The 26639-nt window shown below is 45.4% G+C and overlaps 1 protein-coding gene across 9 annotated transcripts in view; it reads right to left on the bottom strand.

The window, feature by feature from the left end:
- Positions 1 to 2343: 2343 nt before the first annotated feature.
- The window catches only part of Rgl (Ral guanine nucleotide dissociation stimulator-like), a 57580-nt gene continuing 33284 nt past the window's right edge, over positions 2344 to 26639 (bottom strand). For 8 of the 9 annotated variants that reach the window (XM_077648271.1, XM_077648266.1, XM_077648265.1 and 5 more), the window contains 7 exons: positions 23353 to 23439; positions 19540 to 19784; positions 17660 to 17716; positions 15420 to 15516; positions 10310 to 10498; positions 10096 to 10204; positions 2344 to 5372 (listed from right to left, as the gene is read on the bottom strand). In XM_077648271.1, the coding sequence (XP_077504397.1) occupies positions 5209 to 5372; positions 10096 to 10204; positions 10310 to 10498; positions 15420 to 15516; positions 17660 to 17716; positions 19540 to 19784; positions 23353 to 23439 (948 nt within the window). In that variant the 3' untranslated portion in view covers positions 2344 to 5208. The remainder of the gene's footprint in view (positions 5373 to 10095; positions 10205 to 10309; positions 10499 to 15419; positions 15517 to 17659; positions 17717 to 19539; positions 19785 to 23352; positions 23440 to 26639) is intronic. The other variant, XM_077648270.1, reaches the window with a different exon arrangement.

Here is a 26639-nt window from a genome sequence, read left to right as displayed (position 1 = left end):
CAGGAAAAGAATACGATGGTATGCTAGCTTCGATTTCGTTAGCTCCAAGGAGGTTATACTAAAACCTCCTTGGTTAGCGCCCTGGTTCGCGGCGGCCTCTTAGCACAGTGACGCAAAGAAGAGCGCGCGCCAAAAATTTTGGCAGCTGTACGCTGCTGCGCAAACTAGTGGCACAGCGCAAGAGGCTGGCAGTAACCTGCGGGGAGAAATGTGCTTGGCATGCTTTCAAATTATCTGAAATAAATTGAGGTATTGTTTAATTTGTTCAAGTGAAATGTCCAGTTTGATCAAATGCTATCAAGCGTACTTCAAACCGGTCACGCGTTCGAAATTTGGCTCGGGCCTCCAAGTGTCCGCGTGCACTTGCGTTTGTACGATCACAGATGATTAGATTGCGTGTGTTATCAACTACCACCGAAGCTGTCTTGTAGTAGCTTTCGCGTCTATTCCATGGATACATGGTTGCATCCGTGAAGACTGTGTTTTCTAATTTGGCTAAGTACTTCTCTACATAATCTGCCCGCGCCTGTCTCCTGGCCACGTGGAGATTTGGGTCCATGTTTTTCGGAATGGGATTGACCTGCAGGGTTTTACGGATCTCGCCGGGTATATCGGCGGATCGATAGAGATGCCCCCTTGGGTCGCGACCCAACCTTGTCAGGAGCGCCCTTCCTGCAGCCGTGTTTGTCAGGATAGCGGAAGCGGAGGAGGTCGCTGTTGCGCTGGCAGCGGCTGAGGGCTATCGAAAAGACGAATCATTGGTCATCCTAACGGACTCAGAAGAGGCATGCAGAAACTATACGAAAGGTAGAATCTGCAGGGCTGCCTTAGCTATCCTCCGCGAAGCAGTACACCTCAGAAAAACAGCAACCCACAAATTAATCTGGATTCCGGCACACACGGGGATAGAAGGAAACGAAAGGGCAGACAGCTTGGCTCGAGAGATCACGTACAGAGCCGAGCGGCCATACGCCCTGGGACAGCACTTCACCGTGGAGATCGGATTTTCAGAATACCTAAACTATCAAAGAGGCAGGAGAATTACTCCCCGCCACATAAGGGCCTCACACAACAAGAAGCAGCTAGTTGGCGGAGGCTGCAAACGGGAACATTCTTTAACCTACATATACTTAGCAAGATGTATCCTACACAGTATAGGAAGACATGCCCGTGGTGCGGTGCAACCCCCACGTTTTACCATATAACCTGGGAGTGTAAGCGAAACTACACGTTCCACCAACACAAAACCCCGAGTGCGGAGCAGTGGGAGAGCCGGCTCAACAGCTGCGAGCTCGCCGCCCAAAGGGCAATGGTGCAGCACGCAAGCGAAGCAGCGCGACTCAGTGGAGCCCTGGACTAGAGGCCCAACCCTGCTTTGAAGGTCAAGAGTCTGCAGCAATGCAGACGAAGACTGAATGCTAAACACTTAATGGACCAAATAAAGTTTTGCTCTCTCTCTCTCTGTACGACCGCACAAAGACGGCCACGCGTTCGGACTTGGGCTGGCACATGCCCGAGAGCTCTTGCGTTTGGAATGTATCGCACACATATGAAAGTTGACAATTTCCAAAGCACACCGCGAGCGGCTGCCAGTTGAAGCAGGGAGACAGGCTGCGGTGATGTACGAGTGATATAGCGACGGCCCGCGAATCTGATCTGCTTGCGCCACCGCGGGTGTGAATCACACTTGTTTTTTTTTTTCTACTTTCTCGGAGGCTGTGCACCGACGGTCGGACGCCGGGTTTTCGTTCCCATCGTCGTTCTACTAGACACCTTTAGCACAGAGTGTTATCGTTACCGAGTACTGGGAGCCGTGCGCTCGAGCCGATTGGTCCCGATGCGGCAGGCGTCCGAGGCCAGAAAAATACACAGCAAGCCTGTTTTCGTAGGGAGGCTGATGGATGGTGGGAGCCCTATGGTAAGTCCCATGCCTCACTGGTAGGGCAAGAAATGCTGCAGTTGCGCAACGGAAACAGCAATATTTTGCACATGTGGTACATGCATGCTCCAAAGGCATGAATGTTGCCCTTGGAGCACGCATGTAGCGCAGTCATTGCACACACCTGTTGTGGCCGGCCAGTACTTTTAAGTCCCTGCAGCAGAGGCAGGTCTCCCCTGCTGCTCTTTCCATCCTTCGGACTGTCCCAATAGTTAACAGCACCATTTCAGTCATCTGGATCTCCGCTCACACTGCGCATGCACTGGGCAACCGGGCCACACGACGCTGCTTGAGGTCTTACCCACCCAAGCACGGCAGTTGGCTGACTCCCATGCGGTACCTTCCACGAAGGACCAGTTGGTCTCGTACCACGCCATCACAAAGCAATGAGGCAAAAAAAAAGCTACAGTGATTGCTGACGAGGTTTATTCTGTCATGCACAACAGGATGCCCGCATAATTATCACAAAGCAAGGAAGGCACAGAGGGAAGTGCGCACAAGTGTATATCTGTGGATGAAACAAGAGCCAGGTCACACATGCCCAGAAGACAAAACAGTTGTGTCCGACCACTGGCTCACTTACTAATACTGCTTCCACAGTAGGTACACACTACTCCTTATTCGCATGTACATGACAGCCAAGTGCAAAATGGCTGCAAAATGCTGCTTGTTCGGTCTCACAGTAGCCATTTACAAGAGCAGTGATGTGCTGGAGGGGGGGGGTATATATGTACACTGCATAAGTGCAGATTGACCTGTGACCTTGCATAGCTCTGGTTAAGAAAACCAAAGGAGGCAAAAACAGTAACCACTAAAGAAAGATTAAAGCCACATGAGCAGCTTTCTGTGTGCTGTCGTATCCTTGCAGAGGGATGAGCTGCAAGTATGTGAGCATGAATGACAGTCATGAAGAAAGATGTGTTGACAGTGATTCTCTGGCCTGTGAATGGTAGGGAGGAAGAGAACTAAATACCTGCATACAATTGTGAAAGCTCCGAGTAAACTGGGCACACATGAAAGTGTTTGACCAAATATATTATGACTCTACAACCATTAGTGACCTCCCAAATAACACACAAGCCTACTTTATGCCTTCAGTTAACTGCACACATTTTCTGAAGTGCTTGAACCACACAGCATCCGATTAAATAACAATGAACAAAAATACATTGAAATCTTTCTTATCGCACCAGAGCAATTTGTACAACATTATTCACGTACATCCAGATTTAACTGCATTTGAGAGCACACTGAAATTCTGAACTATACTCAAGAAATGCCTCAGAAGTGAAGAGGCCAGAACAGGAAAATAGCAACTTAAAGCTGCTGTCTCTTGTCCCAAAAGTACTGCCCGATAGAACAGCATATACAGTAAAACAAAAATAAAGTCCACAGCACTGGTAATGTTAAGTATAATTCAATAGTGAGAAAAAAAGTGCAAAAAGACAAAGAACCTAAGATGTATATGCACATTATTTACACAATTACAAAAAAAGAAGCAGCCATTTAGTGCAATACACAGCAACATGCTTGCCCTATGATAAGGCGTAGTTCATCTCCAGTAAGTGACTAACTACTGATAAGCAACTCACAGAAACAGCTGAAAGTGATCAAAACAAAAACACTTGAGTAGAAATGAAATTGGGAAGCCCCAACACATGCCTACAAAAACTACAGAAACAGAAGTGGAGAATGGCATTGTTGAAAATAAGCAGCAAATATTTATACGCCATATATCACAGCAACAACTTGAAGACAAAATAAGCTTTCAAAAAACTTGTCAAAAATTCCTTGCACCGAGCCAAGAAATCTGCTTACAACATACCTGCAAGTAAGCAGGACAGCAAGGAGTATAATAAAAAAGAGTTGGAGCTACCACCAAAAGGCATCAGTGTAAAATATGCTGTGCCCAACGAATGGCATAAGAGGCACTCGATGTGTCATGAAAGACCCTGCCTTCTGAATGCGTTACCAGATTTAAGCTTCCCTGAAAGCCGACTGCAACACACGACATTGTAATAAAATGAACAGTTACAAGCAGACAGGAAGCTATTGTTCACTGTGATATGCCAAAGTACTGAGGCAGGTGATGGCAGAGTGGAGTTTTGAAATGCCCAAGTCCCAAAGTTGTTCGATGTTATGATTATCCCACACAGTCGAGTATCACTGTATGCAGTGAGCATTGATTGTGATGCTCTGGTCTGGGACCAGACCAAAATTAAGAGCAAGAAAAACTTGCTAAACAATGACAACAATTAAAAAAAAAATGCTATGTACAAAAGATTTCACAAAATGGGGGTAGAGGATGGAAGGGGTGCAAAGTTGCATGCACGACTTGCTTACAGCAAGACTGATGCACTTCAAAACAGTGCAACACATAATAGACTCTGAAATGTAAGAACTCATGTAATATGTTACAGCGTGGAAAAAAAAAGTGACAAAGTCTGCTGGCTGCAGTTTACAATGGTTCCCCGCTGCTTTGCTACAAGCTGCTGACCCTGAAAATATGCAACAACAAAAAATATTCAAGAGGGGACCGCAAGATGCTATCATTGAAAGTAGGTTTGGGTCGTTAACTTATATGGCAAAACAGTACAGACAGGCCTTCATTTTGGACATGCAAAATAATAAGTAAAAGAAAAACAATCAGCCATCTCACGAGTCCTTATTGCCTGCTCTTATTTCTACAGAGTTTTCTTGGTGTGCAGCCACATTTCAAGCACACCTGCAAGTGAAACTCTTTCTAGTGCAGTCAGGCACCACAGCTCAAACCCAAGCATTTCAGTGTTTTATGAAAATACAGTACTTGTTGGCACATGCCATTTTCAACACACACTCAAAGCATAGAATGTTGTCAGGTGTTCACCTAAACATGGTGAAATGAAAAACACGTCTCTGCACAATGCCACTGCTTCGATGTTTTAGAACATTACAATTAACAAAAACATTCAACACTTCTCACATGTCTTTAAGAATGGCTCTACTTCAGGAGGGTTCTATTTCAGATATAGAAATTTACTGAAGACTGCAGATGTAAAAGGTTTCCCAAGTCCTTTGGCAGGCCACTGGGTGTAATGCATCAGTTTAGAACATTTCCAAGCATAATTATATGATTGCACATTTGATTTCACCTCAAAAAGGGTTTCAGTGACTGGATGCTCTGCAATGCAGTGACTCATGCACTGCATGGTATTGCTTCAGTCCACAATAAGCAGCCAAGCCACCACACGAAGCAATGCAAGCAGCCCTCTCCAAACGACAACACTAACTCAAGTGCCACTTGGCAACTTCAACTTGAGCTGAAAGGGCTTGCGGGATTTTTTGGTGCTCACAGGAGACGATGGCTCACTCTTCTTTGGGCGAAGGATGAAGTTCAGGGCATGAGCTGTGCTGAGTGCATAGAAGACGTTGGCTGAAGACGGGAAAACTATTTCTGCAACACAAAAAATTTGCAGGTGTTAACATCGAACTGCAAGACACTTAAAGCAGTCACTGAAGCATTGCTAGATATTTATACTGCGTTAAAACGAAGCATTCCACACTATACTTGGAAATTCTTTAGTATAACACAGAATCCCTTTGAGAAAGGCAGCCAACTTCTGCAGATGTCTATTTGACAGGGTGAAAATTAACTCAAGGAATAAATTTCATGACAGCACTAATTGACTAAAAGCACATTACCTAACCGCTTCAGTCACCAATCATCCAGTGGGAGGAGAATGTTCAAATTTTCAAAAATTTATGAGGAATACCTAGATTGCAGAGAAAAGAATTCCACCCTCTATGATAGTCAAATATGCGGTTTCTGTCTGGTCATGATAAGTCCTCATTGTGGCTCTACACTGCTTTAAAGGTTTCGGTTAAACTTTTGGCTCATTATTGTCAGGAGTCATTATGTGAACAATTACAATTATCTTGGACCTTTAAAAGTGTTGATGCAATGCATCCAAACAAGCAAACGAATACACACACTCTTCGAAGCCACACCGGTGTTTACATTAGAAGTGGAGGCATCCATTTTAAAAGCATTTTTCTGCATTCATTTCGCATGCCTAGCTTGAGATTGCTGCAAAGAGTTCAAAATGTAAGCTTCAGCCATTCACAGAATATTGATATCCTAACAGTCACCGAAACTGACACAAACCAAGTTACTGCATAAATGCATGTAAGGGCCCCACTTTATTTTCCAGACTCGAGGGCCAATTTTCGGGGTCTGGCCCATATACGCGATTTGTGGAAATTTTTTTTTCCAAAAGTAAAAACACGAATCAGGGAATGAGCGGCATTTATTCTACATTCAATCATCACTCGCGAAGTCTTCAGACTTCGAGCTGCTCCTGTGCTCTGATGCATGCTTATCCCACAAGAGGTCACGCAGCATGTGCGTTGTTAACGCATAGCCGTTGTTCTGCACTTCCATCACATAACAGAGCAGCTCTTCCAGTTTGGGGAACTTACACGGCTTGCCTTGGAAAGTGCGCTTTTTGCAGCTTGTGTTCCTCAATGCACCCTTTTGGTTGCACCATTGTCGGATGCACTTTTCGTCCACGTTGAATTTCCTGTCACACTTGCAGTGTTCGAGAGCAAACTCCCAGCTGTGTAGCTATTAAGGTGTTTGCCCATCGTGCTAATTGCAACGCTCGGCGGCAGCATACAAAAGCCACAACTGCAGTGAACTACCATGTTACCACTACTCCTGTGCCTTTGAAAGCCACAAAAAGGATTTGTATTTGGATATGTGGCTTTCCCTTTGTATCGGGTGGTCCTTAAGAAAAAAAAAATCTCCGTAAGTGTCCTAGCCTATGTTGTAGGAGGTCCTACAGTCTTCTTAGTCTCCGGTTTCATTGGTTTCATGGGGTTTAACATCCGAAATCGGCTCAGGCTACGAGGGACGCCGTAGTGGAGGGCTCCAGAAATTTTGACCACCTGGGGTTCTTTAATGTGCACTGACATCGCACAGTACACGAGCCTCTAGCATTCCGCCTCCATCGAAATGCGACCACTGCGGCCAGGATCAAGCCCGCGTCTTTCGGATCAGCAGCTGAGCACCATAACGACCAAGCCAACAGGGCTGCTCTTCTTAAGACTTCATAAAAATTTCTCTCCACAATGTCAGTAGACGTTTCGTTGTTTCTATCACACCAACCATAGCACCTGCCTGTGATATCCGCCATATCAGTAGCAGCCAAATTGCCATCTAGTGGCCGGAGCGGCAGGAAACCAAAGGCCCGCTCAAATGACATTCCAAACTGATGTTGAGGCTAGAGCCCCGAACAGGTCAGAACTACGTGTTCTGCAGACTCTTCTTGTTAGCACACCACACACGTCTCGTCTGTTCCATTTGCATTTCGGCCACCAAAGCACCCCAGCGCGTGCTTCAAAATGTAGCGAACTTCCTATGGAGTCCTCGTAAAATTTTTCCTGCTTGATCTCTGTCTTCCTGGCGTAATAAGTGTGGAGGACCGGCTTCTCCGCAGTCGTCCTCCAACGCTGCGTCTCGGTCGCTGACAGCCGCTTTTTCAGTTGACCTTGGCTTAAGCTTGATCCCTTCAGGTCGCACAAAGCTGGCAAAGAGACCTCGAATTTGGTTGCTAAGCCACGGATTCTCTTCTTCCATCTTGCAGACATCCTCGAATATACGAGGTAGCATTGCGCCCGATTCACTTAGCGCTTTTGACCAATGACCCAGGACTGGATTTCAAAGCCCAGTTTTGCCACCGCCTCTCGAGCATCAACGCGAACCACCCGACATTGCCCTGTACCGCCTTAGGTGCTGATCGGTGGGTGCCTAGCGCTTGTCTTTACCGCTCTAATACCGTATTTACTCGCATAATGCTCGCACTCGCGTAATGCTCGCACCCCCCACATTGGCTATCAAAAATTGGAAAATTTTTTTTTCCCCGCATAATCATCGCACCTCCAAAATTACTGCCGCGAGCCGTCTGCTTGTCGTAGCGATCGCCATCTATTGACTGCGGCCACAACTAACTGCCATGGTTGGGCGCGCGTGCTACTAGGCGGCGGTACTGTGCTATCATCCGCTGCCACCGTCGCTACCGCTCATCCACTCACCACCGCTACGCCATTTTGCGAAGGTGTTTCCAGCTCTCCGGTGTCTCGTAGGCCTCGTTTGCCTTGTTTGCGTGTTGCACCGTGCTCTTTGTGCCGCTTCGCCATGGGACGCTACGCAAGCTACACAGCTGCTTTTAAGCTAAAAGCTATTGAGTATGCGTTGGAACATGGCAACCGCGCCTCCAGCAGACACTTCGGCGTCAACGAGTTTTGCGTCCGGTATTGGAGACGGCAGCACGACGAACTCAAGACGACTGGTAAGACGCGACAGGCCTTCCGTGGACCGAAGTCTGCGAAATTTCCTGCCGTCGAATCCTCTTTACTGGAATATATCAAGGCTCGACGAGCGGATGGGTGTGCTGTGTCGATTGATTTGATACGGAACCAGGCGCTTGTAATCACAAGAAAGGAGGGCATCCCGGTGCAAGACTTCCGCGCTAGTAACGGGTGGGCCACACGATTTATGCGGCGCAATGGACTCTCGCTCAGGAGGCGAACGACGCTTTTCCAGCGCCTGCCCGCAGCCTATGAAGAGAAAATAGTGGACTTCCATCGATTCGTTATCAGGATCCGGCAGGAGAAAAACTCCTTGCTCTCCCAGATAGGGAACGCGGACCAAACTCCGCTGAATTTCGATATGCCCAGCAGCAGGACAGTCGAACCGACAGGCGCTCGGACTGTGCACGTCAAGACTACAGGTGCCAAAAAACAGAGGTGCATGGTCATGCTAGGCGTGACGGCGGACGGGCGGAGGCTCCCACCGTACGTCATTTTCAAGCGGAAGACCATCCCGAAAGGAAAGCTCCCCCCTGGTATACACGTGCGCGTCCAAGAAAAGGGGTGGATGACCGCGGACCTTATGGTGGACTGGGTGAAGACTGTGTGGGGGCGGCGACCGGGAGCGCTTCTTTTTCCGTCGCTCCTCGTGCTTGATAGCTTTCGGGGCCATCTTCAAGAGTCGGTTCGGGCGAAGTTCAAGGAACTGCGCACGGACCTGGCTGTTATACCCGGCGGCTTCACATCAATGCTACAGCCTCTTGACGTATCTTTGAACAAGCCATTTAAAGATAACGTCCGGAGGCTGTACGCAGAATGGATGGCCGAAGGTGAACATGCTCTGACGCCGGGCGGCAAGATCAAAAGACTGTCCGTGGAGCTGCTGTGCAGCTGGGTATCAGAGGCACGGGGGATGATTGATGTAAACATGGTGGCCAGAAGCTTCAAGAAAACAGGAATTTCAAACGCCCTGGATGCGACCGAGGACCACCTGGCGTGGGACGACGAAGAAGCATCGGAAGATGAAGAAACCATCAACTCCAGTGTCGACACGAACTCTGACGAAAAGTAGAATTGCCTGCAGGACGTACGCAACGCGAGTAGTGACGGGGAGGTTGCGCGCGGCAAATAAAGTGCTTTAGCAGCTTGAGCTTACGTTCACCCTGTACTTTCATAACGAAGGAAAGTTACGCTTGAAAGCAATGTTTTCGTTATATTTACAACTGCGGACCTGACAATCCTGATCTTGCACCCATTCATCTTTGCATTTAACACTCCGAAACATTTGCTTGAAAATTTTCCCTGCATAATTATCGCACCCCCAAACTTCGCGTTGATTTTCAGGGAAAAAAAGTGCGAGGATTACGCGAGTAAATACGGTACACGGGAGGTATAAGGCCTACCCTATACCCACAAAAATCTGTTGTCTAAATCAACTTGTAGAGATTTCAAAATCGTCAAATATAGAGATTTTGAAGGCGTCAAAATGATGAAGGAACCTAGCTGAACATTTAGCTCCAACATTCTTGTAGAAGGCAGCCTTCCCATACTTGCAGTAACTGATGCTCGGAACAAGGCACACGTGAATGTGATCATATAAGAGCTTTATGCTCAGGCAACTCTTCACGAGACTGCCTCCTCATGCCACTTTTAAGCTACAACTGGCAGTACACAGCCAGTGGGTGCCAATGTCTCATGAGCCAATTGCTACAGGCAGCATAGTTCATAGCATGTGTGACAGACATTGGTTCAACAAACATAGTCCAGGATAGTGCCACACACACACACACACACCATGACGTGCTTACCAGAGTCTGGAAGCTGCTGGGACAGCACATACTCATCAGGATCACCTTCTAGGCCATGCTTCTCCAGGGCATTGCGCACCACTGCTGGTGTGTGGTCCCCATTGCTCAGCTGTGTCCCAGTGTAAAAAGCGCAACAAAGCGACAAGGTTGGAAAATTGAAATGTTTAGAATGCGCAAACTGATCGTCGCACTATTATAGTAAGCCACTACATACCAATATGCTCTTGTAAAGAGTTGTGCCTTGATTCACACCAGTTGGGCTGCCCTGACATGCTGCCAGTGTTGGATCCAGGCTGACCCTGATGACTTTCAGGTCAGGGTCATGCGGTGGTGTAGGTGGGGGGCACGCACTCATCATGCTTTGCAGGTTTCCAGTGCTTTGCCACGGGCGTTGCTGGGTCCACTGCAATTGCACAGTGCAAAAGGGTTTGCTTCGGACCCTGCAGAGACCTAAGTTAGGGTCGAAAGCCTTATGTATGCATGCATCATTGCTACAATGGAACAGAGCATGTACACTTGCCACAGTGTGTGGGTAAAGCTTGAAATGCATCCAAAGTAGTTGAAAACTGGGAGTACTGTGCTCCACTCTTATCTAGAATGCTTGTAGGGCCCACTGCAGAGTGTACTGGTGTCATTCTTGAGTGACATAGGGCTTGGGACAGTATCCTGTTGGGCATGAGCTTTTGTATGGATCATGGTTGACTCCACGTGCATCAAAGAGCTATATCAAGCCCAGGAAGTAGTGCCAACTGCCATGAACACATTATTTGAGGGCTTCAAACAAGTGTGTGGAGCACTGTAATACAGTCGAACCTGATTGTACTGAACTCGTTTACACCATACTCTGATACAGAACAATTCGTGACCATTGTAAAGCTACAAAGTGAATGCACAGCAAAAACATTGTACAAAAATTGGCAGTCAGATCTAATGGAACAAACTTCAGAGTGCTGGTCAATTCAGGAGGCTGGCTAAGCTGGCTTCCCCTCAACATAGCTCTGAAGATTACCTTTCCTGCATGGCTCAGCAGATGCGTAGCATGCGGTGACCAATGGTGATAGAGATGTCACGTGACGTAGGCACCTAGTGCCCAGCAGCCATCCAGTAATATGCATTTCTTGTGGTCTTGAGCAAATTGGGGAAAAGGGCCAAGCAGTTAGCCCATGCGGTGAAGCTACTGGCATTACTTAGTATGGTTTCATCACCTTTGTGTACGTGCGATGGCTGTCATGATGTGGAAGAACCTCACCTAGCTTGTGAAACTGGAGATAATCAAATGAGCTGAATGAGGTGAGAAGAAATCTGCAGAATGCCATTTTAAAGAACGCGACTAACGTTACAGCTAAGACGTCACATGACATAGGCGACTAGAGCCCAGCAGCCAACCAGTGTTATGTATTTCTTGTGGGCTTAGCAAATTGGGTAAAAGGGCCATGAGCACATGCCGGTGAAGCTACTGGCATTACTTAGTATGGTTTCATCACCTTTGTGTACGTGCGATGGCTGTCATGATGTGGAAGAACCTCCCTTCCTCGTGCAACTGGAGATAATCAAATGAGCTGATTGAGGTGAGAAGAAATCTGCAGTCGTTGCAGTGTACAACATAAGAAGCATGTGACTGCCGTTTTAAAGAACACGACTAACATTACAGCTAAGAGGGCCGGAGCTCGTGGCACCAGAAGTGTACGCTTGGCTGCATATAAGATGTTGAAGTGACTGTCCACAAATGGTCCTTAATGCTCGATTATGGAACAATCCTGCTTCTGGTCACATGGTTGAGTAGATGGAAAGACTGCGGGCTTCCACACCAATAACCTTTATTCCACTTGTCTCCCTTCTTTCCGCCGCAGCCGCTTATCCTGATGATTATGATGATGACTTGTCAACCCACTAGTGCCCTCTTGTGATGTCACCCGGAACTAGACCCTCCACCGCCACACTGTCCTAATAACACCGCTTTCATTCTCAACACGTCCAACTATTGTTATCAGCTAGATGCCATTCTCTAGAACATTCAGAACTGCTTTAAATATATTGCTATCTATGGCTTTGGATGATGAATTTTAATGGCGCAAGGGCAGCTTTGGCCAAAGAGCACCATGGCACAAAATATTTTGCTTTTATGCAAGGTGGGATCAAAGAACCATTTTCCAAGACTTTCACTCTAGAGAAGCTGAGCATCAGGACAGGGGAAAGCTTGCACCCATCGCACAATCCACCACATGTGGCACAACATGCTAGCTCCCAGCACTATGAGCTTTTGTTGCACACCCGCATGATTCCCAGTATGGGCAAATGCCAGGCTGCGCAATTTTATTTTTATTTCTTTTTTCTGCCCACACTAATTCATGTGGGCAAACGCACGCATTCTCACTGGAAGACCCTCGTCAATGTTTTGCACTTAACCGGCTCACTCTAGATTAGTTGCAGTTTTAATACCATGTGACCGATCACATCTTGCCATCTCCCTTGAGCATGGATGTGAGCGCATATTATGAGCAATCGAGCCGCATCCGTGGAGTTGGGGGGAACTCCCACAATATAAGCTAATATTGTAACATGCAATGTGAAGGAGAACCTCTGGAGCAGAGACTGAAAACTGCGGTGGTCCCTAAGTGGTCCGAGCGGGCGAGCGAGAGAGAACCAATTTCTTCCTGTACGAATGCAGGCGCTATTTCTGCTTTTACAATGGCACGTATCAATGTGTGTTTTAAAAGCAAGAAAATTTGTCCTTTATTACCCAATGGCTTCAATACAATACCTCTTGTACAAAATAGGTCTTTTTAATGAGAGAGATAGGGTGGCCAACCAAAGGGTGAAAAACGTCGCGTGTCCCCGGCTGTATCTTACAAAAGTCTCTCTCATAACAGGGCTCAGCTGCACTTGCAAAAGATGGGAATGTTTTGAGCTGCCAGTAAAGCTGTTTTGATAGTCCTGTCTCGAATTCAGAGGTGTTCAAGAAGCTAAACAGCTGGCTGAAAAAGTTCATCGGACATATGAGCAGCGAAAACAACTTCCTTACAGAAAGTCTGCTACCAGGTGTGTGATAGAAACCCGCCACTAATTTTTAAAACTATGGTTTTTTATGGGAAAGAGAAACTTTTAGCGGCATAGTAATACCAGTGTTGCCAGACGTCAAAAAACAGGCAAATCACATTAACTAGTAAAGAGATTGAATTCTAATAGAGTCGAATCCCACTACAATGAAATTCAAGGGCCCCAAGAAAAATTGCGCTGAAGCAGAAGCTTTGTTGTCGTTAAATCGGGCCAGAATGCTGATAGGTCGGACTGGATAGTTCATGAACAATGTTTATTTTAACAAGTGTTTGGTTTTTTGCCATTTCGAAATCAGCGCCACGGTGCAGATTTTCGTGATATGCGCAAGTCTCAGACAGTGGACAAATAAATAAATGCTATATTTGCTATCCAAATTATATTTTTGTACACGCGTTATAAAAGCACCCTCGCTTTCATCCAGTGAGAATTTGTACTGAGACTGCACTGTATGCAGGCATTTCGGTGTGGACTAGGCACTTGTGCTTTCACGTCACTGCGCGTTTAAGAGGAGTCATCTACACTTCAAAATCTATGCTTTAGATGACATGCTAGAAATGCGGCTGCTTCAATTCTTCGAAGACGTTAGGCGACATGCGGTCTGAATGCTGGCGGAGCATTGTTCTGTTGAGGCAACACCTAGAACCACTGTCATAATGCCATTTACGCAGCAGTGCCTGTATAGGTCAGTGCCCAAGTTCACCAGAAACGAAAAAAATAAAAACATCCCCATGATGCTTGCCTGTGGCGCAAAAGTGAGACTGAGTGTACTCTAGACGGTGTCAGTCTTCTTGCAACGGTGTGCTGCCCACCGGTATGCCGGGCATTAACAGATCATTGTACGCTGCTTGCTCGGTGTTGCTAGGCCTGATGTGCTCTGCTATGAACCTTAGAAGCACATTGGAACTAGCCACCGCTTATAAAACGTTTAACGTTTTCAGGGGTTTCCGTCAACACGATAACTTCACACTAAAATTAATGCAGAACTGATTTTCATTACGCCTTTGTCAGCGAAGCGAGCAAAAAAGCTGAAAACCACCACAGATGGCCACGGTTCGCCTGAGTCTGAGCCATCTGCAAAACAGTCACAGGCAGTCGTGCACCACATCGCAGAAGCAGTGCTATTGGAAGTGCGAACTGACTTCAGCGGCAGTTTTTGCTGAAACCTAAGGCATATGGGCATATGTGGATGTACAAAAAAGAAAAAAAAATTGGCTGTTGTTTAGCTCTGGTTAAACCTGGAGTGACGCGATAGCTACAGTTGGCCGAGTGGAATTTGCTCAGTTGAATTGCAAAGCCAGTCTTTCGCTGCCCCATTTCGCTGGGCGTTCCTTCTTCATCTTCGTCCCTGGATGTGGATTAACTCCCCCCCCCTACTTGGTTTCAGTGCCGCGACCGCAAGACCAACCACATGACCAACCACCGTGGCGGCACCGCCACACTGAAGGCTCGAAATGCTAGCGTAATGTAGCTATCACTACAAAAAATGGCTGCTTACTCAGAAAATATTCGTTGAAGTGGAACCTCGCTCCAAAAATTGTTTGTTGTGGAGGGAAATGAATGCATTGTCTTGTATGGTTTCCTAATGGGGATTCGGAAATACTTTACTGTGGCGGAAATTTCGCTGTAGCGGTGTTCGCTGTTGCGGGAAGGGATCTGACTGCAGTTACCTGTTTAACTATTACCGAGAAGCATCCTCTTTGCAATTAGAGATTTGTAGCCGGCCGTTAGTATCAGCCATATCAGTTTTGAGAATTTCAAAAACACGATTAACCTCACTGCTGCGGCTCAACAAATTTGGGCCATTTCTCACGCCATAACTGCATGCCGGCGGAAAGGGGGGGGGGGGTGCAAAGTGATGTCCATCAAATTTCGACACTCCATGGTGATGTACCACGTGACAATTGCTACCCCGCCTGCACTGCGGTGCTCTCCGCTTCTCGCCACTTCGCTGCTCCAGTGCAGGCGGGGCAGTGATTGTCACGTGGTGCGTGCATCAAAAAGTGTTGCGCTTTGATGGACATTGCGTTGCGCTCCCCGCTCCCCACAGGCACGTGTTTTTTGAAAGGAGCAAGACATTACCCAAATTTGTTGAGCCTATTACTATGTCGCAAAAAGCTTCTTTAGCTAAAAAAAATCTATTTTTAAAAATTAGTGTTGGGCTTCCCTAGAACACTTGGTATATATCCTGAAACCAAAAGTTGTAGCGTACACTTGTGCACACATGTCACGAGGCAATTAGGTTTTTGTCAAGATACTTAAGTGCTCACCCCATTTCGACGCAAGCTTTCCTGAGAACCACCACTCTGGGGCTGGCTGCTGGTGCTGGTAAGGGATGCCGTGTCTCCATCGACGACATTGCCTGAACTGCACAGTGAAGCGGCAAACAGAAGCCTCACAACTTCAAAACTGACAGAATTCAATTGAGTAAACTCAGCAAAAGCTAGCTAGAAACTATTTACAGAAAAAAAAATAGAAAAAGAATAGTAACAACAGCTTCAGTAACAGATTACTAGTTTCTTGTAAACGAGGCACCCACCACAGTGGCTCAGGAGATGGTGTCCTGCTATTGAGTCCAAAAATGCAGGTTTGAGCCCAGTTAAAGAGACATCAAGAAGAACTCTATTCAATTATTGTTTTCAGTACAAATTGATTGTCTGGCTCTCTCCAGGTATGTTAACATTTTTCTGGCTGCAAAATGCACATTTATGGCCAAGAAATTGAATTTAAAAGCTTTCCCACCACTTGATTCAAATTCGTGACCTCTACACCAAAAAGGACTGGTTGTCGCTATTTTGAATTTAATGATGGCGTAACCTCGCCTCTGGGATCCATACCAAAATTCGGTGTCGATGCACACTGCTTACTTGTGAAATCAGCCAGCAATGATGACACTTGTATTTAGTTTTTTGTCTTTTAGCTTATAAAAGCCGTGGTTATGGAGAGTGTGGTCTCTGATTAGAACGTGGTACATTGTATACAGGCCAACTTAGATATATTTGTCCTCAGTGCCCCCTCAAGGCAGCTGCATTTAAGCATGTCAATCTGAAAGACTCATCAGAAATTTCGAGCATATAAAAATTTAAGGAGGCAAAACTTAATGTGAAGCCCTCTATCAAAGCATTCCTCAGAACTCTGTAGCTTGAGCACAAAGACCCATTAGTTTTTCACGATAAATTTCACAGAATGTACATCAAATTAGGCCAGGGCCTTTAAATGGCCCAATACATAGCTTGCACGTGACCTCACTTCCGCCCCCATCAAGCGCTGGCAGCCATGCTGCCGAACCATTAGGCCATCTCCGCCCGTCCTCCCTGTGATGCCTGACCACTCCTGGCACGCTTTGGATTATTTTCTTATCCTTTTGGGCGCGATGCCTCCTCCACAAAGAAATGAGCCATTCTGTGCAGGCTTCTACTCTGAACTTATTTGAATGGTGTGCGTACGCTAAGCAGAAAGTAAAAATGTGTGACGATATGGATCCGTACACAGTGTGACCGGGAGTTGACAGAACGATGGGTGTTGATGTTCTCCCTGAAGTGACCCATGGGGATATCGTGTACTCTTCCAGTTTTGTGACATCTGAAGAAATGAAAGCCTTCACATCATTGGAGGCACACAAGGATTTCTTCAGCGCGTGGGTGAGAAGCCTGTCTTGAATGCGTCTAGGAGAAAAAAGTTCGGCCTCGGCACGCCACTTTCTCTGCTGTCATTGCTCGCTGCACTCATGCCGATCTGAAGCGGCTTGCCTCATGCTGTAGACAAGATACAGCTACGCGGGGCCAAATCTGGGTTTGTGTTGTCAAACAGATTGAATGGCATCTATCAAAGCAAAAACATTCACTTCTTCAAGGCGTAGTCCATGCTTCCCACGTTTTCACTAACGTTTAGTTCACGGCACAAGCCTCTTACCTGTCACAAAGTGCGCTCCGCACGCGCATAAATTGGGGTCCGTGGGGTCCAAATCGTCTCGCTTAAGCTAACGCAAGCCAGCCACAACCTGCACTGTTACAAACCGAGCGTCTTGGAGCACTCGCACCTGCATGCTTACGATTATCTTAAGAATGCGGAAGACGTTCGTGTAGCACAGATGGTGAAACCAGCAAAACTGACGCAGGACAAGAACTAGGAGGCACACACAACACCACTGGACTTACAACTAAGTCCAGCTGTGTTGTGTGCGTGCCTCCTTGTTCTTGTCCTGCGTCAGTTTTGCTGATTCCACCATCTGTGCATTATGAACCAACTAGCCCAGCAACTTACTCTATTGATGTTCATGTTAGTCACCTCCTTCTTTCACCTGGAGCTGTTGCTACAATGAGAGCAGCCAAGGATAGCATACAAAACCATATTGAAGCTTCGGATGAACGTGAACCAACACGATGCAAGCTAACAGAGTTGGCAGTAAGCTAGTGGCGGTCTGGCGGTGGTTCGGCAGCATGGCCAACTGGCATCCCATGACCACCGGATGCGATGACGGTGCAAGCTATACATATAGTTCATTACTTGCCTCAAGGCGCTTCTTTTGGGGCTGCTGGCCGGCTCCACCTTGCAAGACAGTCGGTAACTGCACAGAAGAGCACAGCCATACAATAAATAGCCAGCACAATGGCCTCCTCCACAAAAGTCATGATATCAAACGTCAAGCTGCTCTAACAAGCGACCATTGAGCACAGCGTAAGAAATAGAAAGCAAGAAGAAAGCGTGCAGGTTTACTATATATAATACAGTAAAACCTCATTAATTAGAAATCACTGGTACTGCAAAAATATTCATATTAAATGGGCCTTCAAACTGAGTGCAGCGAAAAAATTGAACCCAGGCAAAAATTTTGTTGTGGCAATGCACTACCTTTATTGGACGAAATTTGTGATCACTTTACGTAACCAGATATGCTGCTAACCTAACCACTAACACCACAGCCCACCACACAAAGAAACAGAGCAGGCCAGTGTGGCACACAGTCAACATGTTGTGGGACATGCACCGACACTTCTAGGTGTGTGCATGTGGTGTGTGTGGGTGCGTGTATGTGGATGCCAGCACAGCCACCACACGCTGGTCCACTGTCAGTTTAGAGGCAGCAGCGAGCAGAACCCCTCCAGTTAAGCCTTGCCTAGACGAAGCACCCTTGCTGTGTTGCAGTAAAGCGCGCCTTCTCCCATGCAGGTGCACGCTTCGGAAGTCCATGAGCCATATCGTGGGATGATTTTTGTGCTGGGAGTACAGGGGCTGTGGTGCTTTGCCTATCAACCATTGGCAACACTCTGCAACCCGGCCTTGCAGCTCAAAAGAGCTGTCACTTCACCAGGTTTGTGATGAAATCGGGACCACACAGCACACCACATTTTCGAATTAGTGGGGTGGGTGCAGGCCGCCGGTTCAAATTATCTGGTAAAATTTGCATTATAAATTACGGGCCCGCAAAAATTCCTTAAATTTGGTTTATGGTTTATGGGGGGTTTAACATCCCAAAGCGACTCAGGCTATGAGAGACGCCGTAGTGAAGGGCTCCGGAAATTTCGACCACCTGGGGTTCTTCAACGTGCACTGACATCGCACAGCACATGGGCTCCTAGAATTTCACCTCCATCGAAATTCGACCGCCGCGGCCGAAATCGAACCCGCGTCTTTCGGGCCGGCACCCGAGCGCCATAACCACTCAGCCACCGCGGCGGCTAAAAAATTCTTCAAATTATTCAGGATTTAAAATTTAGAGTTTGAAATATCGAGGTTTTACTGTAAATACCAATCATATCAGGAAAATTGTTCTGTGCCATTTGCTAAGGAAGGATGAAGATCTCCCGAAAGTGCAGAGGCTGCATCAATGTGCAGTAGTATCCGAGTGCTGTACAACGGCGAGACTTGCATACAGCCAAAAGTGACTCCCCACTGCACATCATTTTTTGCTGTGCCCAGTAGCCATATTTGAAGATAAAATTGATGTGTTAAACAGAAAAAAAAAGTTATTTTTAAAATGTTACTTATGGGTGGAATCTTATAATGTTGGCATGGCTATACTGAATGTGGCAACTGCCACATCAAATCCAGTCGTGTTTTCCCGTAAGTTTAGACATAGTAGTTTCGACTTCAGTGTCAGTCCGTCAGTGTCCCTTGTTACTTGTTTAAAGTAATTAGGCATTAAGGAAACGATTACAGTCTGTGCTTTGCAATCCTATGCATTATGATTACAGTTGTAATTACTGCTTTTTAAAACACCATCACAAGTCACTGGGCACTAAATATTTATCCATGCATGGTGATCCAGAACATTTACATTTTCCTCACAAAGTATTCAACACGAAAATGTACCCCAAAGAATGTTATACGCTTGACAATGCTTCTTGATGCATTGCACATTGCTTCTGAGGGATGCCCCGATGCACTCACCTCTGTTCATCTGAAAGCATGGGCAGTGTGTCGAACCAAGCCACAAAGGCAGGATCTGGCTGGAGGCTGTAGCAGTTAGCAGCACTCTGGAGAAGCTTTATCTGTGCAAGTACCCTAAACTCGCGGCGCCTCTTGTCAAAATTTAGCAGACCTCCGGGCAGCTCATCAGGTAGAGCCGCATCCAACATAGTCAAGTCTGTCAGAAAGATGCCCAAGTAAGGCACTGTGCCCTGCATTGTGCCTGGCTGCAAGGAAATATACCCAGAGATTAGAACTGGGGGAGACAACAATGTGATAATTTTCCCTAACTGAAAATACACAGACATGGCAAGAAGCCCTACACCCCATACGTTACTACTATGCCAGGAGTGCCCAGTGACTTATGCTTACTACATAGTATGTTTGCTTCAGCATACCGAACATAAATTTCCCCAAATTGCCTCAATGCATTGTTGTGCACTTTAATCAATTACATCTGCTATAAATAATCTAGGAAAGAACATGAATGACACAAACACATCAAAAACATTTAAAACGCACCACAGCAACAAACTACGAAGTCGGGCTGAGCACAAAAAAAAAAGCAGCCATTATGCGACTTATTTGCTTGAGATCTGCAGCTATAGAGCACACACTAACTGCCCCAAAATACGAAGGCATTGTATTTACATTTTACTTTGCTCTATTCGAGAAACAAAAATCCACATACACAAAGTTGGACACACAGCATGACGAGCTACAGCATACAGCATGTTCCGCAATTAAAAATGCGCCATAGAATGCTCAGCGAAACCGGCAATTTGTTTGAGCTCAAATTTCGCAAAGAAATGATATTTGGTAGAATTGTTTTATAGCGCACTTGTTAAGGGTACATACCTTGAATCAATCAAATTAAGCCGGATATTTGCAGCACCTGCGGCGACGACAAAACAAAACAGGCCGCTCTCTAAGCAATTCTACCGGTGGCACCATCGTTTGTAGGCCGTAGAGATTCGGCAAAGGAGGGGGGAGGGGGTTGCGGGAGGTTAGGAGAAGCTTTTTCACGACAGTCTTCAAATTTAGTGCAGTTTTGGCCAAACTATGTTTTTTTTTTTTTGTGATCACTGATACAGCAGTCAAAAAAAGTTCAAACCTTCCACAACCCCCCACCTCCTTTGCCAAATCAACATGGCCAACAAACGAGATGGCGCTACCAGTGCAATCGCTGAGAGAGCGGCTTGCTTTGCTTTGATGTCGCCGCAGACACTGCAAATATCCAGATTTAATTTGATCGATTCAGATGATTACTCCAAACAAATGTGGTATAAAACAATTCTGCCAACTAAATGCTATTTCTGTGCACAATTTGAGCTCTAACAATTCTCTGGTTTATATGAGAGAAGCATTCTACGGTGCACATTTAATTGCGGAACAGTCTGTAGTGACATCAAAGGTACAAAGCTTCGTATTAACACAGAAATTTGCCACCTTAGCACACGACTTCACTAAATTATTTACACACCTCCACATGTAGCAGATCTAACAGCATATGTAACCAAGCAAAAAAAAAAAGATACACCTGTACTTAATAACAGAAGTTTCATAATGAAAGGTTAGAATGAAGCCCTTGTGAGGTTAGTGCACTAATGGCGCGCCAAGTGTTTATGCAACCGGAACCAAATTTTAAAAGTGGTAATGCGTACCTGGATGATAAGAGGCCTTTTTTGGCATTGTGTTCTACAAGTGATTACTTTGGTAATAAGCCAATTAGTAAAGGCTGTGACATTCCGTGTGTGCTACAAATCACACAATTTTCTAGAGCAAATTATAAAGCAGTAGAGCATGTTCAGAAACAAGTATGTTATGTTTGTACTGGCTTACTTATACAGCATTTTTCCCCCAGGTGGGAAAAACCATTTACAGCTGTCATAGTACTATATCAACTGGTATGGCAGTGTGCGCAGTTAAGAAAAAAGATGTGCTGCCATAATAGCTACAGTAAAAAACTTAACCCAAGTACACCATCTGAGCATGCAAAAGTCTCTGAAGAATCACAAAATTTTATCTGTCTTCTGATGAAAGACCAGCGCAACACTACACCAAAACTCGATTTACAAACTTGAATATGCTCATGTTGCAAACTCGTCACTTGCTTTTAGCGATAAGTATATCCTTGAAAATCATTAAAATAAGAAGTGAACAACAGTGACATCACTGTATGGAGAGACTACTATATTCATCATGCAGTACCTGACAAAAGCAGGCCCACTAGCAGAAATGCAAACTGTGGACTAAAACTAAGTCTGTTCAATTACCACTATTGTAACTGCTGCTAAAGTTTTTGCCTCTGCTTTACTTTGTTAAGGAAAAATGCATCTTTGAGCAACAAGCGGAACCGGAAGTCATTTGCTAAGTGGGAATCTGCTATTGTCGAAAACTATTGGTATCGCATGAGGAAGACAACTTATAAAAATGCACCATTGAAAAGCAAAATGCGACAAAGGGGATGCTGGCAACATTTAGCTTTATAGCACAACTTCTCCATTTGAAGGGCAACTCCAGGGCTATTTTGAGATTAGGTAGTGTAATGAAACTTTTACTGTCGGTTTTCCTCCCAGTCCTGATCACGTCCACAAACTTTGGGAGTCATGCAGTAATCTATTCCTACGCAAATCGATTTTAATGTTTACAGTTTCCGTGGCCTCACTTCAGGCGATTTCTCAGGCAACATTGCGTTTGTGATGCCAAAAACATCAATCACGTTATTGCTTTTGTTATTGCACGCGTGAAGAAAAAATTTTGAGGCTTGTATTAGGTTGTCTTATGCATTTTGCAAAGTGAGTTGTCATTTCTAGTTACTATTTCAGTCAGTCAATGCAAGAACAAGTGTTTTTCCAATAGCATCTGTGGTGTCATTGCTACGTCAATAGAATCATGGTCCCTGGCCATGCAGATTTTTCGATTATGGTTTGATGTTTCAGTGGTTCTATTTGGTATTTTGAAAAAAATTCTTGTGCTGGAGACCGCAGACTCCAAGGAATGTGGTGCCATTATAAACTCAAAACCTCGAAATATTAGAAAAAAAGCCCCGGAGTTGCCCTTTAAGCAATTTCCCTTGAACGACTTAAGCGACGAACAAAAACTTAAGCACCTCCAGTAGTGAGTAAATCTTATTACAAGGTCACATATAGCTCATTACCACCCCACTACACTCTAGAAAATTTCAAGAATTAATTCTCCCAACCCTGGTACCATTTTAGTATTGCAAAAAATAGTGTGGAATACACAGAAGCTAGAACATAGACAACAAAGTTTGCCGTCTTGATTTTCTGATGCCTATGTCACGGGATCCCAAGAAACAAAATTAACTGCAAATTAAACAAGCAACAATTATTAATTAGGATCCTTCACTATGTGGAAACGTGTATCCCCATTTCCCATACCATCGACAGGCATTTAAGACAGTCATTATTGGCTATTCATTCTCTCAGGAGTGTAGAGTTTCTGCAGAGCAAGTTTACAGAATATCTAACTAATTAATGCAGCATAAATTTCAGATGACCTCCAGTTCAAAGTTCTACTTGCTTGCCGTTTTTTGCAATGACTACTGCATATAGCATAGCTACAATGATGTCAATCAATACATGCAGCCTGCCTTGAGAATTTGAATGATCAAAGAGCTTGAAAACAGCGCTTAGTAACATCATAACCCTGTCATATTTTCTTGCAGCTTCAACTAAAACGAAGTCTCCTAATGTATCCAAGGGCAATGTGACAAACTTCCTTCTACTTCAAGGACATCAATATTGGCATGGCATTTATGCTGCTGCTCACCGAGCCGGCTGCCAGTTGCCGCTGCATTGCTTTCTGAAGCTGCCGATCATCGTCACCTACTGTGTCTGCAAACTTTGCTGTTCCCTCCTGCCAAGAGTGAACACCGGACACACAAAAACAGCATGAACAAACAGCAACAAAGGAAAATCCAATACAACAGGTTGCGGATTTCCAAGGACTTGAATGAAAACATACAAGGTCACAATAACAAATAACATGCATGACAGACTGCAGCACGTTTTGCTTTCTTTGCAGTGCTGAACGCCTGTCCAAAACTGTCACACAAAGAGTCAGCAAAAATTCTACTGAAGGGATTTTCAAGACATTGCCAGGCTTCTTCATTCCAGTAATCTGGCACAACATGTGATCAGACCCAAAGTTCCTACTATTTCATGTCTAACTTTCTGACCTTTTCAGGTTTCCTGTGCTAAAAACACATTGCAAAAAAATTTCACTCCCCCTCCCTCCAATTGGCAAGTGGTGAAGACAGCCTCAGAACTGCTGCGCTTTGTTTTCAGATGCACAGCCAATTTAATCAAGAGGCTGTCTTGGCTGTGTCATGGCATCAACTCTCGAACAATGTTCTCAACTAGATAGGAACTACCATGCACAACATGCCAGTGAAAGAACAATGCATTCGGTATTAAAATAACACTGCACTGAAATAGGCGCAAGGAGTGATGCAATGCAACCAATGAGGCGAGGTGCCTATGCTACTTCACCTGTCTACCAGTGCATCTGCCTCTGTGCACTAATGTTCACCACCATGCCGCTTTCACAGACTTCGTTACATGGTCAATTTCCTCTTCAATTTACAGTGTACTTTAAGGCTCCCTGACAAATACGAAATTTCAGTTTTCCTGGCTGGCACTCAGGAAATGACGGCTTAATCAAAACATTTATTACTTACACAACTCAGTCGTGAAAAAGTATGACTGACATGCCTAGTGCGACGTAAACTAGTGCCACAAGTGCTCAGAGCAGTGTTTTATCTGCTCCTAATCATAAACTTAGAAAACACCTTCAGTGCTATTTGGACAGCATGCTGTACCGTTGAACCTGAAACTCTTGTCCTGGAAAGCCCTAATGCAGCTATTTACTACACAGCAGCTTGTACACAACTGTGCAAAGTGGAGTTATGCACCAGTTATGGTCAGATGTGCAGATACCATTTAACAGGTCCACAGAAGTAAGTCAGCTATGTGAATGCTATCTGCAGGAGCTGCATGAATAGCTCTTCTCAGTAGGCCACCTCAAGCTAGAACCTCCAAACTAAAACTTAATTCCTATACATTCCTATACATCCATTCCAGGTTGTACCCAAAATAAAAAAATACTGTGGTACTCTGTTCTACCCCTTTGCCGTGGGTATACACGTCTTGTTTCCTGTTAATGGTAATGTAATTAGGATGAACATTCCTTTACGCGGATGCATATTCATGCCTGGCTTGCTACTGTTAAAGTACTGCCACAGGAAGGTTAACGTTGCCATTTAGTATGCTATGTCATACACTTGAAAACAGTATTTACTAGTGTTTTTACACACTTTTTTTTAAAATTAAGGCTTCAAGAATGGAGTGTGCAAAGTACACAAATATTTTCTGAATAAGTCTTAAAAACTCAACAAAAGTCGTAAAAAACAATATATACTGTATATGGCCACCTATATATCGACCCTTCAACTCGCACCCCTTTATGGCAAAAAAAAAAAAAAAGGCTGACTCCAAATATAAGACGCATACCTCCTCCCACACCGCTCGATGAAATGTAGCTCCCCGTGGGATGGCACGAGTACACGTGCATGACTCAAAGCAATAAATGTGCAGCAATACAATTGCAAAGCCAGCAATGAGAGGCAAAGGAGATAACGGGCAATAAGACAGCGCCCTCGCATGTGGCCCCGCTGACTAGCAGCAAATCGAACACCAAATGGTTAGGTAGTTACAGATTCAGGCACGCGCACAAACTTTTCATCCGAGACAGCGACTGCCAGCGCAAGTGAGCCAGATAAGCGGCGCATAACTCGTGCCCTCGCCACTTGCACATTTTGCAAGCAACGCAGCAGCGCCAATCTTCTCAAGCCTACCTTGCACGGACCCGCGTACATGCTGGTGGTCTGGCACAGCACAGTGCAAAATATGCGAGTAAAAGTTTCTTTTCCTCAAAAATCTGGGTAAGAAGTTGGGGGCGCGCAAATTAAGCGAGTAAATATGGTATGCTAAAAAGAATACCAGGTGCATACGCACACACAGCTGTGAGTGAGTGCACTTATAATAACAAGAACAAATTACAGAAATTGGCTTAAGAGATTTGTAATGCAGTAAAACCTCCTTAATTCGACTGAGGTTAATTCCGATATCAAGAGCATTTGAACTTGTGGTAGGGACCCGGCCAATGCCCATGCACGTCTATGGTGTCGGACGCTCTCTAATTTGGACTGGCTCCCAGTGGAAGGCCCTAACAAGTTGCGACCGGCACTGCAAGTCATCATTCAAATAGCCCTCCTCCAGCCTGATTTGCATGGTGCACTGTTGCCCGTGAGCCTCTGACGAGTACACAACAGCTGGCATGGTGACAATCAGAGGGGTAATATACCACCTAAAAATATTCTGGCCCCATAGTTTGTCAGCTTTCCTGAGCTCCACACCGGCTCACAGCAACGGCACTGGCTGTGCATAGGCCAGTGAACCGAGCACAGCTGCACGCCATTTGGACACCAATTCATGTGTAGCTTTCATTTTAGGTGTTCTGCCGTTCCAGCCCCGAAGTGTTTCCTTCACTTCCGTTCCCATGGTTCTTTGTGTGTGCCAAAACTGCACGATCATCACACGCTGTTTGTAGTTTGTGCAGTGGAGCCTCTTCACATACAATGATGCTAGTTGTGAGGAGGCTCCACTGCTATTGCACTGCACCACTAAGGAAGCCATGGAGGCCTTTTAACATTTTGGAGCACCCTTGTGTCAATGTTTCCGAAAGTGTGCATGCAGTAAAGCATCTGACGGAACTGGAAAAAAAATCGTCACTGCAGTGCAGTTTACACATCAAAAGCAGACAACCACCGCCCAGGTCTGCAAGAAATAAACCTTTTGTAATGCAGACAATTTTCAGCAGCTTTTTAAGGGTCATTTGTTAATTCGGACATTTTTCTTAGTACCTTGAAGTCCGAATGAACGAGGTTTTACAGTATATGCATTACCAACAATCCTGCCAAACATGCATAAATTAGTTTTTGCTTTTAGTTGGCTCATGTACTTCACACTTCGTAGTACTGTACTTCGTAGTACAGT

Source organism: Amblyomma americanum, chromosome 1 (genome assembly GCF_052857255.1).
Source record: "Amblyomma americanum isolate KBUSLIRL-KWMA chromosome 1, ASM5285725v1, whole genome shotgun sequence".
Lineage (NCBI taxonomy): Eukaryota > Metazoa > Arthropoda > Arachnida > Ixodida > Ixodidae > Amblyomma > Amblyomma americanum.
The sequence above is the reverse complement of the archived record's forward strand: the minus strand, read 5'-3'. Positions and strand labels throughout refer to the sequence as shown.